The sequence below is a fragment of the Euleptes europaea genome, chromosome 6, assembly GCF_029931775.1.
Source record: "Euleptes europaea isolate rEulEur1 chromosome 6, rEulEur1.hap1, whole genome shotgun sequence".
Lineage (NCBI taxonomy): Eukaryota > Metazoa > Chordata > Lepidosauria > Squamata > Sphaerodactylidae > Euleptes > Euleptes europaea.
The window spans coordinates 50,154,132-50,169,929 of record NC_079317.1 but is presented as its reverse complement, the minus strand read 5'-3'; the positions used below and the strand labels follow the sequence as shown (position 1 = coordinate 50,169,929).

The 15,798-nt window shown below is 48.8% G+C and overlaps 1 protein-coding gene across 1 annotated transcript; it reads right to left on the bottom strand.

The window, feature by feature from the left end:
- Positions 1-7,824: 7,824 nt before the first annotated feature.
- LOC130479475 (cytochrome P450 1B1-like) lies at positions 7,825-9,435 on the bottom strand. The gene has a single exon (XM_056851875.1). It carries the CDS (start codon positions 9,433-9,435, stop codon positions 7,825-7,827), a length of 1,611 nt encoding a protein of 536 aa, XP_056707853.1.
- Between the last annotated feature and the right edge of the window lie 6,363 nt (positions 9,436-15,798).

The following is a 15,798-nucleotide window of genomic DNA, read 5'->3' as shown; positions in this document are numbered from 1 at the left end:
TGTATTTTTTTTCATGCGTATGATTTATAAATATATAGCATTTCTGAGCACCAGGCTGGATTTCATGGCCATTTTGCAAATTCTGCAGAGGCAAAACTCAATTTGCTGTTCTGCCTCTCAGAGCTTCTTTTCCCAGCTCCCCCTGGCTCCCTCCTCCTGACATGCAGCCCCCCTCTGAGAGACGTGCAATCTGCTTTTGGATCCTGACCCACAGCCTATGAAGCACTGCTTTAGGACCTCCTCCATTTCTCTTCCCTGAACTTGTAGTCACATGGATGAGTGACAAGACCTATGGAAAAAACTCTTGAGCCTGCAGAATCACCAGCTCTTTTTCTAAAAGGGTTGTTGGCATACAACAAAGGGGAAAGAGAAATTCAAAGAGGCAATTCAAAAGAAAGTCAAATGTTTAACTAACTTCTCTCTACACACAGGTCTCTCAGATCTTGTGATTGGTAGGAACAACTTAACACACACCATGGAAGGAGCAGAGACATCCCACCTTAACTACTGTCCTCGAGAAGATGCTCCTTTCACCATCTGGACTAGGAGGCAGGAGAGTGAAAACTGTGATATGGAGGGAGGTGGTCTGATTTGGAATCAGGAGTGGTCTGAAACGGTACACTTGCCATGTTTCTAGTTGGTGTTGTGGTGTGTGGCTTGAGTACTGCCCCTGTATGTTGATCGTTCCAGATGATGGTAGGCATTGTGTGGTATAGTGATGTATCCCACCCACCCCTGCCCATTGAGCGCCGGAGATTTCATATCCCACAAGTCACTGCTAATTTTCTAAAGGTTGTAGAAAACATATCCAAAGCCAATACTTTGAAGGAGAACCACAGGCACACAGAAGGCTAGACAGTCTCCATTCTTTTAGACTGTTCAGAAATCAGAATACAATGGCCAGACCGTGTGTTATTGAGAATAATGCAAATGTTCAAAATACCATGGCATCATGGAATTCTGAGATGCCAAATATGTCAAACAAAACACCAAATGCACATGGTAATATTTGCAAATGAACAACTCTGTTGTGTGAAAACAGAAAATTCCACATAGCAAGTGTGTCAGATAGGTTCAAATCCCTTACAGCAATGGAAAATAAGAAATATAAGAAAGTGGCAACTAAGAAACAGTACTGTAAATACCAACAGCATTCTATGGTTAAAGTTCATGAAAGATGGTGACTTGCCCAAAGTCAACCAGCAAGCTTCAAGGTGGAGTGGGGATTTCAACTCAGCCCCCTGCCCCACATCACTTGCCTGCATCTCAGACAGTCCATCCAGAGGCTTGTCTGTCATTGTGTTGAAGGGCAACCAGCTGGCAAAATATTGGAGGAGTGAGATGTATAAAACGGACTAAGTCTGAACCCTAGTTAACTTATTTGTGCAGATCAGTCTTTTCAACAAAGCAATCTGATAACAGCCTTGGGATATTGGACGGATCTGAAAGCATCAATTCATCCGCATGAGGAAACAAACAAAGGCTGAATTATACATTAAGAGATGCCATTTAAATCAGGCAGGTCATCCTGGCTTTTGCATTGCCACCTTTGACAACTGATGGTTTTCCCCTCCAGTGATTGCTTCTGATTGTTCTCATTTGTCCCCTCACCCCTAGGTGGAAGTGTGGCATGTGGTAAAGCACACACTTTTGTATGCAGACGGGCACAAGGTTCAGTCTCCCGGAGTCAGGAAAGGCCTTTCGCATCTGTTACCAGGTGAAGCAGACAATACAGAACGGGATGGACCAATGGTCTGACTTGGTTACAAAGGCAAGCTCATCTATGGGAAGTGAAGAAAACATTCCAGAAGATTACTGTGCCAGTGCTATAGGGCCTGTAGATGGTTCAGCAGTTAAGAGCCAAGCCAAATCCCTGGGAGGGGTAGGCAACCTGTGATACTGTAAGGGCTCAACTAGACAAGATGCGTGACCAGAGTCAGGACCCCTGATCCGACTCGCAATCACGTAACATCTGACCCCAAGAGCTGTGGTGGCACATTCTGCTCGAGAGCAAGGCACTGGGCGGGAGGGGCTTCAGTCTTCCCTCCCTTGTTGTTTCCCCAAGTTGAATTGGTCAGAGGAGGCCTCTGTTTCCCCTGCTGTGGGGCTCTACATGTACTCAGTGTCTAGGCTGCCACAGGGCCTGTCACTCTCCTGCCGTACCTGACACGATCTGCCTTGTTGATAGGGGGTGAGTGTTGGTACAGCTACAGAAGACCTTGTAAAAACCAGAAGAGTATCTGAAAACAACCCCCCAGTCTGCAAATGGAAGCTGTCATGCCACAAATTCAAACAGTTGGGGGGAAGGAACTATTCATTGGAGCAAAACATTGCCCCAGGTGGAATGGTGTGCCCGCTCTCCCCCCCACCTTCAGCCCTGATGTTATGTAATTGCTAAAACAAAAACTTGGGTTGATCGATATTTGAGTTGCACTAACAGGACCGGTTGATCTGGGTAGCTTACAGGTCCAAAGAGCTTAACATTCTGAATGATCCTTTCAACAGGACAAAGTTTTTTTTCAGGATATGTCTCTGTCACCATCAATGAAGTATTGTTAAAAGCAGCGTTGTTTTTTTGTTAAAAAATGGTTGCGTCAATTTCCACTAATTCACCTCTCCCTCTGTAGATCCCCACTAGGTAGGGTTGCCAGGTCCCTCTTCTCAACGGGTGAGAGATTTTGGGGGCAGAGCCTGAAAAGGGCGGGTTTTGGGGAGGGGAGGGACTTCAATGCCATAGAGTTCCATTGTCAAAGCGGCCATTTTTCTCCAGGTGATTTGATTTCTATTGGCTGGAGATCAGTTGAATTAGCAGGAGATCTGCTACTACCTGGCAGTTGGCAACCCTACCACTAGGCTGTTCTTGGGGCAGGCCAGCACAAGAGCGGCAGGACTTCAGAGAGCCCCCTGAAAAGGTGCCAGTACTGATTACTGGCAAGTGTGAAAAAAAGCCCTGCTTAGAGGGAATCTGAAAAGCAGTTGAGAATCATCCCTGAACAAGCCATTGCATCACTGGAAATTTTATTTTCTGAAGGCCTTCCTCAGTCACCCATGACCAGATCAAAGTTATTCTCAATACCTCCCTATCATCTTGGCTTCTTTGGAGTCATAGAAAACTCCTCTGAAGTGTTTCCCTTTTTTGTGACCCCCCCCCTTTCTTTCTTGACATCTTTTTTTCTTGGTCTTTGATGACACCTTTACAAAACAGACAATAAAAACAGATTTCTGCAGTAGGTTCACTGCATAAAGGCCACAGGGAACAACAACAAAACCCCCAGCCTACTCTGTTCACAGCAGGAGCTGGTGATACTGTGATGATTACAAGAATGAACTGTGATGTGGAAGGTTACGGGTTCAGTTCCTGCCTCTGCCACAAACCCGCTAACAAGTCATTCTTCCTTAGTCACCTGAGAATGACCCAAACACATACCACAGGGACAGCAGGAGATTTTTGTGGCCGCTTTAAAAATGTACCACAGCAGGCACTATTGATTTGCATCAGAGGAAGTGGGCTCTGTCTTACAAGGCCTTCTGCCACAATAAATTGGCCTTTGTGTTGCCACAAGACTCTTGTTTCATCTGAACAATGCTGGAGTCTGTCAAAATAGAAGCCCCCCTTACACACACATATTCAGGCAACAGATACTGAAGGAATATATTGCCTGTACTGTTCTGTTGCAAGTGATGTATAGCTGTATGAATTAGATCAAAATGCAAGCTTCATGGAGAAGATGGGGCCCTGCACCACAGGCCCGTATGTACATTGTAGTTCAGACTGAGGTGGGAGGGGAGTGGACAGGACCAGCCTGTGCCAGATGGAAGGCAGGGTTTTTTTTGAACCTGCCTTTGGTCTGAAGGAATCCTCCCCATGCAGAGTGACCAGGCCATCTAGCTGCTCTTCTCACTGTGCATGCAAAGAGGGGCAGGTGTGGGACTGTTGCTGTGTGTACAACTTTAACAGCAAATCCTTCCAACCAGCAGCTCCCCCCAAAAGGCAATTCAGCAGGTGGGATTTTGCAACCCACTGGAGAATCCTGATCTACGGGTTCAACATTACTGATATAAATCTACAACTTTGATCTGGAGCAAGTGGCATAGGTGCAGATAAATTGTGCACTTGGGTAGGGCAAAACTCCATTTTAACCAATGGGGCTATTCCTACAGTATATTCGTGGCAGAAATGTCAAGTCAGTGTTTAGCATGTATTAAGCATTTACCTGATTCCTCAAGTTTGCAAAATGTTTTACAGTCCATCTTGTTTACCTGCACACACTTATTAGGTACGTGACTCTTTCAGTGATCATAAATGGAGAAATTAGGCTGAGCATGGAGGACTTATGCACTGCAATTTGGTCAGGTTACAACCTCCTTTCTGAACCTAAGCCTTCTAGAACAGTATGCTGCACTCAGATTTATCTTCTGGTGTAGAACTGGGTAAACAGAACATACAATCCTGATTAAAAATTTTCATTGATGAAGAAGTTAAGCAGGGAGCATCCCATTTAGACAGTTCTCCAAAATATATACAATAGTGTTATCCTGTGTAATACTCTGAACAGCTTCGTACTTCATATTAGTAGGTAAAGGTAAAGGTCCCCTGTGCAAGCACCAGGTCATTCCTGACCCATGGGGTGACGTCACATCCCGACGTTTCCAAGGCAGATTTTGTCTATGGTGTGGTTTGCCAGCGTCTTCCCCAGTCGTCTTCCCTTTACCCCCAAACAAGCTGGGTACTCATTTTACTGACCTCGGAAGGATGGAAGGCTAAGTCAACCTTGAGCTGGCTACCTGAAACCCACTTCCGTTGGGATCGAACTCAGGTTGTCAGTAGAGCTTGGACTGCAGTACTGCAGCTTACCACTCTGCGCCACGGGGCTCCTTCATATTAGTACCCATCTGGAAACCCCACTTTGTGTGTGTGTGTGTGTGTGTGTGTGTGGTGGTCATTCACAGTTGTTTTCCCTCCCACAAGAATACAAACAATTGTATCAAGATCTTTATTCAGACAGGACACAGTCTCGTTTATAAAAACAGTAAATAAAATTCAAGTAATGCTTATTAAAATATAATACCAAAAAATCTATGAAAAAGTTACCGTCATCCACATTTAAGAACAGAAAAACACACAATGCTGGAATTTTAAGGCAAAAAAAAAATCCTTGCAATACTGGCTTATGTGACAAGTATAACAACTGGTGGGAAGCACAAACTGCTATATAGGTTAACTTGTTCCAAGCTGCAGTTTTGGACACTTAAAAAAGACACTAAACAAGTGCAGATTTGATTGTGCTCAGGCAATTCCCTATGCAATGTCCCTTTCCCCTCTGAGGTCTGTCATGTTCTTCCCTGCTTTTCCCAATGCAAAGGGCTTGTTCATGCAGCATCCCCCCTCTCCCCTCATCACCATGTGCTGATCCTAAAGGTGCTGAGGGACAGGCATGAGTTGGGCTCACGCTATTCTCCCTAAGTGTAGGACATGTAATTGCTAGGCTGGCAGCCATCCTTACATATGATGCTCCCCAAACCAAAAGGTTTATATCATCTGTGCCATCTGGGGAAGAGGGTTACATAAGCCAAAAATTGATTGCCATGAGCTACCTACCACATGCAAAGCCTTTGCATGAGATGGACGGGGAAGAATTGCGTTAGCAATCCTGAATCGTACAGAAAGCCAACAGGCTCTGATCTACTTAGGCAGCAAACCTCCAACTCCTTAATGCAGAATACTGTGGTGTGGAGGACTACTCCACAGCCATTGGCCTTGGGTCCTGAAGCTGTATTTTGTCCAGCCTAACCACCCATAGCTACCTTTTGGAGATGGGAAATGCGTCAGGAATACAACCGGCAAGAGTAGGGAGTCAAAGACATGTTGAGTTCATGTCAAAGAGGCTTCATGTTAAAGCTTAAACTAGGATCTGGATACAACCTGTAAGCCCCCACTCTGTAAATGTATTAAATAGCTGGTAGTACTTGGTTAAATTTCAAGGTAGGAACTATGGCCTGATAACTGAAAAAGAAAAGAGGACAGCTCCCAGCAAACCGATGCCAAAAAAAATCACGGACTTCCTGACTGCCTGGCTGGGAGCAGCGTGCTTACAAGGAGCTGCCAAGTTTGTGCATTTTACAAGCAGGCTTTTGCATTTTCATGTCAGCTTTAAGTGGAACAGACAAAGTTGCTAACATCACTCGCTTCTGTGCTTGAAGAAAGACGATTACAGAACCCTGTTGCCACTTGAGTAACAACAGAGACAGCCATGCCAACGCTTTAGCAGGGGAAGAGGGACACGCAAACGGATGAAGCGAACCTCCAACAGTGGCTTCTTTGGAGGAAAAGCTTCACACTAGTCCCTCCTCCACCCCCAGGTTGAACCACGATGATTTTTATTTCACTGTAACAGTGACCATCTAAGCAAACCCTGGGATTACTTACCAATTACAGGCACTAGTTTAGCATAACATGAGAATGGTATTTGTATTTTACACAATTACATTTCATTCTGTAATTCCTATATCATGGCCTCTTGACTTTGATGTTTGTTTTTCCCCGTACCTCCTCCATAAAAGGTCTGCCCAGTGAAGACCCGCTCTCAGCCTCTGAGGAAGTCCCCAAAAGCTTATATGGGATTAAAATTCTGTTTGTCTTCAAGATGCCCAAGATTCCTGTTTTTTAAAGAAAAATGATTTCAGAAGCGGGTGATGTGGAACAAAGAAGCAGTGTGGGAGAAAGGAGATTCTGCTCTTTCCTCGCATGCCACTTTCCCAAGGCAATGCCCTCCCCTTCTGCAGCAGTGCAAGCAAAAGGTTGTTGCAAACGTGTGTCTGAAATGGAAGACAGGAAAAAAACCAGCAGACAAGGGGGGAGGAGAGGAAGAAGGGTCAGCACCTCCCTCCAACTGCTTCTAGGCTCCACATTGTCTCCTTCCCAAGCTAGGACTGTTTTTTGCCTCCAAACCCACCCACCCGTGCTGTTTTTACTTCTACCTTCAGCTGTCTATATGTTTTAAATGCAGTCTGGTCCACAGGTACCAATGAGGTATTTTCCTCTAGAGGGAGACCTGACTGAAAAGTGACGCTGGATGTGAGGCACAAGCATTCGCCCTGACTTCTGCACTTATCAGTGGGTGTCTCTCTTAAAGTCGGCTGCGTACCTGCTTTGCGGAAACATTGCCACTGCCTTGCCAACATCACAGTTGATTCAAACCTTTTGAGTTAAAGGGATGCTTTCAGCCTTCACACGGTACCTTTCCCTGACTGTGCTATACAGATTACAACATTCCTCGTGGGTAGATAAAACCCTTACACACAGGGATATAATACGTCAGCTCTTGTTCAGCACAGACGCAGGGAAGTTATTTCAGAAACCCACAGCCCCACAGAAGGGAATAGGCTTGCCTCTCCTGCCCCTCCACGGAATAACAGATGCCTGTTATTTCTGCCACAACAGTTCCAGGGAGCCTCTGCGTTAGGAAAGTTTGATCGAACACTGGTGACTAGGTAGCAGAAAGCCAAGTGAGACATCTGAGTAAATGCAGGAGGGAATAGAACAGAGGAAGCGTTTGGTTGTAAACTCTACAAAAACCAGCCTGGTCTGTTCCTGTGCCTTCAACAGTAGCTTGAAAATAGGCAGAAATCTGAGGCGGTGGAAGCTTTCCAGGGCCATAAGCATCCTCATCTGCTAAAGGCAGCCTACCAAGCGCTTGATAAAGGGCACAGTAGCAGAAGCCGCTAAAGAAAAAAGGCCCAAGGCTGGCCGCAGGATGCCCCCGCTTCCCCGGGAGAGAGGCTCCTTTCCTCCTGGCCAGGCTCTGGGAAGGCCGGCCGGCCCCCCTAGGAGGAAGCGCCGGCGACTCCTGCGGGCCGCTCCCCCTGGGGGTGTGGGCGGGGGCCTCGCCTTGTGGCGGCCAAGGTGTAGGGCAGGGGCTTGAGGGCCAGCCCGTGCTCGCAGTCCATGGTGAGGCGCTCGGCGGGGTTGGCCTGCAGGTCGCACTGGTGCAAGAGGATGGCGGTGAAGAGGAAGAGCTGCAGCTTGGCGAGCTGGTCGCCGATGCAGCGCCGCTGGCCCAGGGAGAAGAGCAGGACGCGGCAGGCGAGGTCGCGGTCGAGGGCCTGCTGGCCGGCGTCCAGGAAGCGCGCCGGGTCGAAGACGTGCGGGTCCTTCCAGCGCAGCGGGTCGTGGTTGACGGACCACTGGTTGACGAAGACCACCGTGTCCTTGGGGATGCGGAAGCCGCCCAGGAGCACGTCGGCGGTGGTGGCGTGCGGGATGGTGAGGGGCACGAAGCTGCTGTAGCGCAGCGCCTCGTAGAGGAAGGCCTCCAGGCGGGGCAGGGCGGCGCGGTCGGCGGCGGCGGGCAGGCGGGCGCGGCCCACCACGCGGTCCAGGTCGCCCTGCAGCTGGCGCCGGAGGGCCGGGTGCTTGAGCAGGAGGAGCAGCACCCAGGCCAGGGCGGTGGAGGTGGTGTCCTGGCCGGCGCCGAAGAGGTCGGTGAGGGTGCCCTCCACGCAGTCGCCGGCCAGGCCCCGCCGCCGGGCCTCGGGCCCGTGCTCCAGCCGCTCCAGCACGGCGTCGCTGATGTGGCGCGGCGCGGCGCCCGGGCGGAAGGTGCGCCGGTGCGGCGCCACCTGGGCGCGCACGAAGTCGTGCAGCTCGCGGTTGAGCGCCTGGAAGTCGCGGAAGACGCGGCGCACCGGGTTGGGGAAGGCCTGCAGCCAGGGCAGCACGTCCACCAGGCTGCCCGCCGCCACCGTCTGCCCGAAGCGGTCGTTGCGCCCCAGCAGCGCCCGGAACTCGCCGTCGCCGTGCGGGTAGCGCCGCCCGAAGCACAGCGCGCACATCACGTTGGCGTTGGCCACCGTCAGCAGCGGCGCCGGGTCCCCGTAGCCGCCCCCGCCGCCCAGCGCCACCAGCCCGTCCACCAGCTCCTGCGCCTCGGCCGCCACGTGCCGCTCGAAGAGGCGCAGCCCGGGCGCGCCGGCCGTGCAGAAGGCGCGCAGCGTGGCCGCCGCCGCCCGCCGCTGCGCCCGCCAGCGCTCCGAGTAGCGCCCGAAGGCCAGGCTGCGGCCGCCGGACACCAGGCGGAAGGAGGGGAAGTCGGGCCGGCCGGCGAAGAGCGCGCCCCGCTGCACCAGCGCCTGCCGGATGGCCGCCTCGCCGTTCAGCACCACCACGGCGCGCAGCCCCAGGCGCAGCTGGAACACGGCCCCGTAGCGCCGCGCCAGCTCGCAGAAGGTGAGGTGGGGCAGGCGGCCCAGCTGCGCCACGTTGCCCAGCAGCGGCCAGCCGGGCGGCCCGGGGGGGGCCCGGCCCGGGGGGGCCCCCGCGCCCCTCCGCGGCCGCAGCCGCAGCAGCAGCAGCGCGCACGAGAGCAGCAGGGCCGGCTGCACGGCGCTCCCCAGGAGCGGCGCCGGCTCCCCCTCCGGGCGCTGGGCTTGCCCCATGGGCGGCGCCCGAGGCCGGCGGGCTTCCCTCGGGAAAGCCCCGCGTCTCGGGGCAGGGGGACTGGGCCGGTCGTGTTCAGGGGTTGGACGGCCTCGACTCGATGTGAGCCCCCTGAAGTCGAGCGTGCGTGCGTGAGTGAGTGAGAGAGCGAGAGAGCTGCTAGCCGGGGTCGGCTGGCTCTTCCCGCCTTTTGCCCCCTGTTGACCCCTCCGAGAGGCCTCCTGGCTGTGCTCTGAGGCGGCAGCAGAGTGCCGGCCCCGGCTTTATAGCCGTCTGGAAAGGGGGCTGAGCTTCCCTCCTCCCCTCCTGGTGGTCCCAAAGTGCCCCCGGGCCCGCGCGCAGCCTTTCCGCGCTCCCCTTCGGCAGATTGATGCCTCTCGCCAGGAATGCGCGCGACTTTCCAAAGGCGTCTTGCTGCCAAGGACCGCCTGATCCCCGCAGCAGGAGCCGAAGGAGGGGGGAAGCGCGAGGAGCTACTGGACGCTGCCAGGCCAGCCACCTTGGGCTGCCTTGCAAGAGCTGCCGCTTTCGGGACTGGAGGGAGAGAGCGTGCTTCGGAGTTGGCCGCGGGCTGGAGGCTGGGGGGGAAGCCGGTGACCTCCAGGCTGCGGGGGCCAGCGCTGCCTCTCCCGCCCAGGCGCCCTGAATCACCTCCCTCGGCCCTTCTGCATTGTCTTCATTGAGACATTCCTGGGGTGCCAGGCACTTATGGGGGAGTCTGCTAGGTCCTTTTGCTGTGCCACAGCTGAGCATTAAGAGCTGAGTGGTTGACACTGAAGAAGAAGAGTTGGTTTTTACTTGCCAACTTTCTCTACCACTTAAGGAAGAAGCAAACCAGCTTACAACCATCTGCCCTTCCCCTCCCCACAACAGACACCCTGTGAGATAGGTGAGGCTGAGAGAGCTCTAAGAGAGCTGAGACTAGCCCAAGGTCACCCAGTTGGCTTCGTGTGTAGGAGTGGGGAAACCAACCCGGTTCTCCAGATTAGAGTCCACCGCTCTTCACCACTACCCCACACTGTCTGGGGAGTGGCATGGTCCTTACCCAGAGAGATCACATGTCTTGGATGGGATACCATAAAGAAGGCTTTATGGAAGTTTGTGGAAGAAGTGGGTTCGGAATGGGATTAGATGGAGAGGGTGTGAATGCTGGACACATTGCACAATTGGATGACCTCACAAGAAGATGATCAGGAATCTACTCAATCTGCCAGCCACGCATTCTCAGCCAAACCTACCTCACAGGGTTGTTGTGAGGATAAAATGGAGAAGGGGAGATATTGTAAGCCACTTTGAGTCCCCATTGGGGAGAAAAGTGGGGTATAAGTGAATAAAGAAATAATGGGTAGTCATGTTGGTCCATATCAAAAAACGACAGCCAATTTAATACCTTTTTAAAAGAACGACAAAAACAGTGTGCCACAGTGTGCCACAAGTTCTGCAGCACTCTACATCAGCCTTGATGTTTAAAAGAGGGTGGGGGGAGGATCTCTCTCAGGCCGTGATCCTAAGGCTTTCGTCAACATCCTGTGCAAGACAATTTGCTGATTTACGTGGGCACAGGATGTGGCTAGAATCAGGTTGCCCTCTTGGAATGCTGGGTGTAAGAAGCAAAAAAATGGAAACTGTTCAATTGAAAACAACCTCCGATATTGGTCATATAAGGACTACTATATTTTCCCTGTGCTTTCTGACTTTTAAGGAACTTGTGCGTTCCGTTCGGCATCAGAGAAACATATGATCACCGATTGGTTGTTATGGTTTTAAGGGTTAACTACCCATCACATGCAAATAATTGTAACAGAGCCACAGCACCATTTGTTTAAAAGAAAAGGGGCATACTGGAGCAAAGAATTACAAAGAGGTGCTTCATTGCCCTCTATTTTGCTGCTATAAAGACCACAGATTTCTGCTTGTATCCATATTCTGCAATCCAAAACCTTCTTCTACTGTTATTGGCTTCCCATCCCGTTGAGTGTTTTTGGCCTGCACTCTGTAATCCACCTTGAGTTTCAGTGAGAGAAGCAGAATATAAATAATGTAAATAAATAAGATAAAATATGGGGGCTCCCTTTAGACACTATGGCTAGTAGTCCTTGATGGATCTATATTGTGTATCTTCTCACGGATAAAATAGGATTAAATTTTTACAGACAGGGAACACAGGCCATTTATGCAGGGTGTTTCCCCGCGGTCACCCCCATCAACTGCTTCGGGGCTTCCTTTTGATTATGCATGACTTTTCTGCCTGTCAGAGGTCGCTTCGCTCTCCCCACATGGTTTGCCCATGTTTTCCAGGTGCCGTTTTAGCCAGAATCTGGAAAACGTGGGCAAAACGCACAGGGAGAGCAAGTGGACCTCTGACAAGCGGAAAAGTCATGCATAATCAAAAAAAAGCCCCAAAGCAGTCAGCGGGGAAACTTTCGTGCATAAAAGGCCACAGACTGAGAAAGAAACTAGAACATTGGTGGCTCACCAGGCATTTGATCCCAAGTGTCTGAGATTCAAAACAACATGCTAATTACACTGATGTTTACTGGTCCTTGCAGAACACTTTGGCCTCTGGATAGAAATTCTCAGTAAGGTAATGACGAAACACATTTGTTCCCAAGCATTACGTACACACAGGAGAACTTAAGAGACTACCCAAGTAAAAGTAGTGAACTTCAGCATCCAGATATTTGAGGCAGTCAGTGGCAAGCCATGTAAAGATCACATTGGTGTTGCTGTACAGTCTCAGAATAATCATAGCCGAGTAATCATATCTGTTGGCACAGAGTGCGGAAGTGGGACCATCAGCCGTTTATATTTTCATGGAAAGGGGAAGCTGCTGTTCTGGACAGGCTGACTGGAGCCAGAACTTTCTCCAGCCCTCTGCTCTGAAATAAGATGATGCTTTATTGTTACTGTCTGATAACACAATACCATTTACTCCTTTGTATCTCCAGATGTTATCCACTGAATCCCCCTAACATTCCTGAGAAGGAAGGTAATTCTGCCACCTAATAAATTAACAGCTTGGGCTATCAACATGTCACTCATGGCTTCATCGCCAGACAGAGCCGGTCTGTTGTTAGAAGTTTTCTGGTAGGGATGTTTCCAGTGGAAGCATAGTTAAGCCAAGTGGCATGCTTGTATAGATTTCTGTGAATTCCTTGTTTGTGTTGCTTTTAAGAGTAGCCTGTAGCTAAAAAGAAAGCTGGTAGAAAACTAGGTATGTGATTTCACTGGATTTAATTGGCATGGGTTTAAAAATAATTTTTCATAACAAAAATATTATTTGAAGCATGTGCCTCTACCCAGCTAAATACCTTTTTTAAAGGATTCAGTATTCTGTTTCAACAAGGATATGCTGTAGGCTGGATATAGAAATAATAATCAGGAATGTGTACTAAGGGGAGAATTCTAAAGAAGCAAGCTTTAAAGAGAATTTCCTGCAACAGAAAGGAAGGGGGGAACATGGAAAGAATGGGAAAAAGAGAAACAAAAGAGATTCTCAACTGATACTCTGTTCTAGTGTGGATAGTACCCATTGAGAAGGCGCATACACCGCTTGGAATTACTTGAATAGTGCTCTTGTGCCATTTAACACTACCAGACATTAAAAAGTAAAGAAATTCAGTAGCAATTATTCCATTAAGTAAAGCATTTCAGCACAAGATTGGTATAATTTTAATATTTAAAGTTATCAATACAAAACTGATCAATTTCTTTTTGTAGTGGCAAACAGAGTAGCCAAAATGTTAGCAAAAGGCTGCAGAACCATTACATATAAAAATAAGGTTTGTATTCAGTAGTAATCAAGCAAGGTAAGTCTTTTTGCAAAGCGTTGAAGGATTCTCACACTAACCCTTCTTGTGCCTTCAGTTGATAAAAGAAACAGGAGTTTTGTGGACTAGAGGCCACTTCAGTGGAAGGTGTGACAAAAATAAACAGGTTCAGGGGCCCATGAAATGCAGGAAGTGCAGGGGTGAAATGTAATTATTTAGTGGAAGATCTAACCAGCTTTTTCGCTCAGTTCTTCTCCTTGCTATAGCCCCTATCCCACATTGCTTTTATCCTTAGTCCCATGATTTCTAGGATAGTCTTTTTAGATAGGGTCCCCTTGTCACTTGTACGAAACCCAGGCTGGGGTTTGTATGATAAGGTACCATTTTAGAGTCATTATTCTTGCTTATGCTTTATATGTCTGCCATTGCTGTTACTGAAGATGTGTTTTAACCTTGTTGTAAACCTTCCTGAGCCCTACCTTGGCAGGAGGAAGGTGGGATATAAATAAAGTGTTGTTGTTATTATTATTATTATTATCCAGCAGAAAAGCTGGTTAGATCTAACCCATAGCATTCAAATCTGATTGAAAAAACAGAGACCATTGACTAGTTTCACTAAGCAGCACAAGACCTGTAATGGTGGTGGTGGGGGTGATGGAGGGAGTCCTGGGTTTTGCTCAGATAGCTAACACCTGTAATGAGAAAGAGGCTGTTGGGAACGTCTGAGCCAGTTGAATAAGGTCTGGGCTGAACAGCTGCTCTCCCTTTTTGCAGGGAACTTGAACTTCCATTAAATGTGTGCATGTGCATAATAAATTGCTCTCTAGGACACACTGTAAGTGTGGAAAATGTGACAATGACTTTGGTTGGTGCCACAGCATTGAAAGGTATAAAGGTATTAAGAACATAAGAAGAACCCTGCTGGATCAGAAAAGTGGTCCATCTACATTTTCATACAGTGGTCAACCAGTTGCCCTGGAGGGCCTACAAACAGGGCACAGAGGACAAGTCATCCCCTGATGATGCTTCCCAGCAATGGTATTGAGAGGTTTTCTGCCTCTGTACATAGAAGTTTCCTTTACTCATGATGGCTAGTATCCATTGATGGATTGATCCTTCATGAATCTAACTCCCATTTAAAGCCATCTATGCTTGTGAGCATCAAGGGGCAATCAATTCCAGGATTCAATTACTTGTTGAATAAATAAATGTTTATTTTTGTCTGTCTTGTACCTCTTGTCCATTAACTTCATTGAGTACCCCTGAGTTCTTGTATAATGGGAGAGGGAGAAGAAGCTCCTATCCACTTTCACCACCCCATGCATAATTTTATAAATCTCTGTCTCTTCTGCCTTTCCTCATTAGAAAGGTGCTCCAAGCCCTTGATGGTTGCCCTCTTCTACACTTTTTTTCCAGTTTTGCAATATCCTTTTGGAGATATAGCAACCACACATGTCCACAGCATTCCAAAGAGGCTACCCCATGGCTCTGTACAAAAGCATCCCCATATTGGCTATTTTATTCTCAATCCCTGTCCTAATAAACCCCAACATAGAGTTTCCCTTTTTTGCTGCTGCTGCACGCTGAGGCATGCTTTTTTATTTCTGAATTGAACCTGAGCACACCCTTTGTTTTGGCTGAGTCACTGTTCTGATGGGCCTAAACGCCTGTCACACTGTTTCTAGACCCATACCAGGTCCTGTCAAATCACACATTCTGAATACAGAACTCCCAGGGGTTCCTGCAATTTAATTTTCACGTGAAGGGTCCTGATTCAGATTGTAACTACAACACATGGGTAGAAGGGACTTTAGCTGATGGGCCATGTATGCACTGGTCATATGTTTCTCCATTGGGGCTGTTTCCGGTTGGGAAAACAACATACCCTCTTCCTTCATGCTGTGATCCAAATCTGAATTAGGCCCTCCATGTTCCTGTAAATGTAATTTCAACAGGGATCTCCCAGAGCATATCTGCTTGACAAGACTCCAGGACTTGGAAACCGTAATGTGAGGTTAGGGCCTGAGAGTGTCTTTTGATCTGGAAGGAGGCAACCCCAGAGTAGTGATTACTGCAGAGAGTCAGTAATTAGCATTGGGTGTGATTGTATGATTGCATGATATAATCATGCATGATGAATACACACAGCAGAATTACATACCCCTGCCACAGGCAGACCAGGAAGAGGCGTAGCCAGAGCAATGAATCATGCCCTGGTGGTTCACAGAAGATTTTCATTTATTTCTTCCAGCACGCTAACAGTCCACTCACCAGTATTAATGTGTCCCAGCACACAGTTTGAGAAGTACAGCTAGAATGTATTAAACTATCCACCAAGCCAGAGCTGGTATTGTGTCGCTGATTACAAGCAGATGCTCTCCACCTTCTTCTGCAGTCTGTTTGCAACTGGAAGATGGAGGTTTGTTTATATAATGGCCCCTTGAAAAAGAGTTGATGACTGGGGAAACTTATTAAGGAATCCAGGATTGGCAACAGTGGGATGCTTTAAGAGTTAAGGTTCAGACTCCTGGCTGTTGCAGTCCTGAGACTGACAGCTTGCTTATAAGCTATCTTTATCCTCTTCTGTCCTTC

What these genes read in the sequence shown, in the direction of transcription:
- LOC130479475 (XM_056851875.1), bottom strand. Translation starts at nt 9,435, where the DNA reads ATGGGGCAAGCCCAGCGCCCGGAGGGGGAGCCGGCGCCGCTCCTGGGG.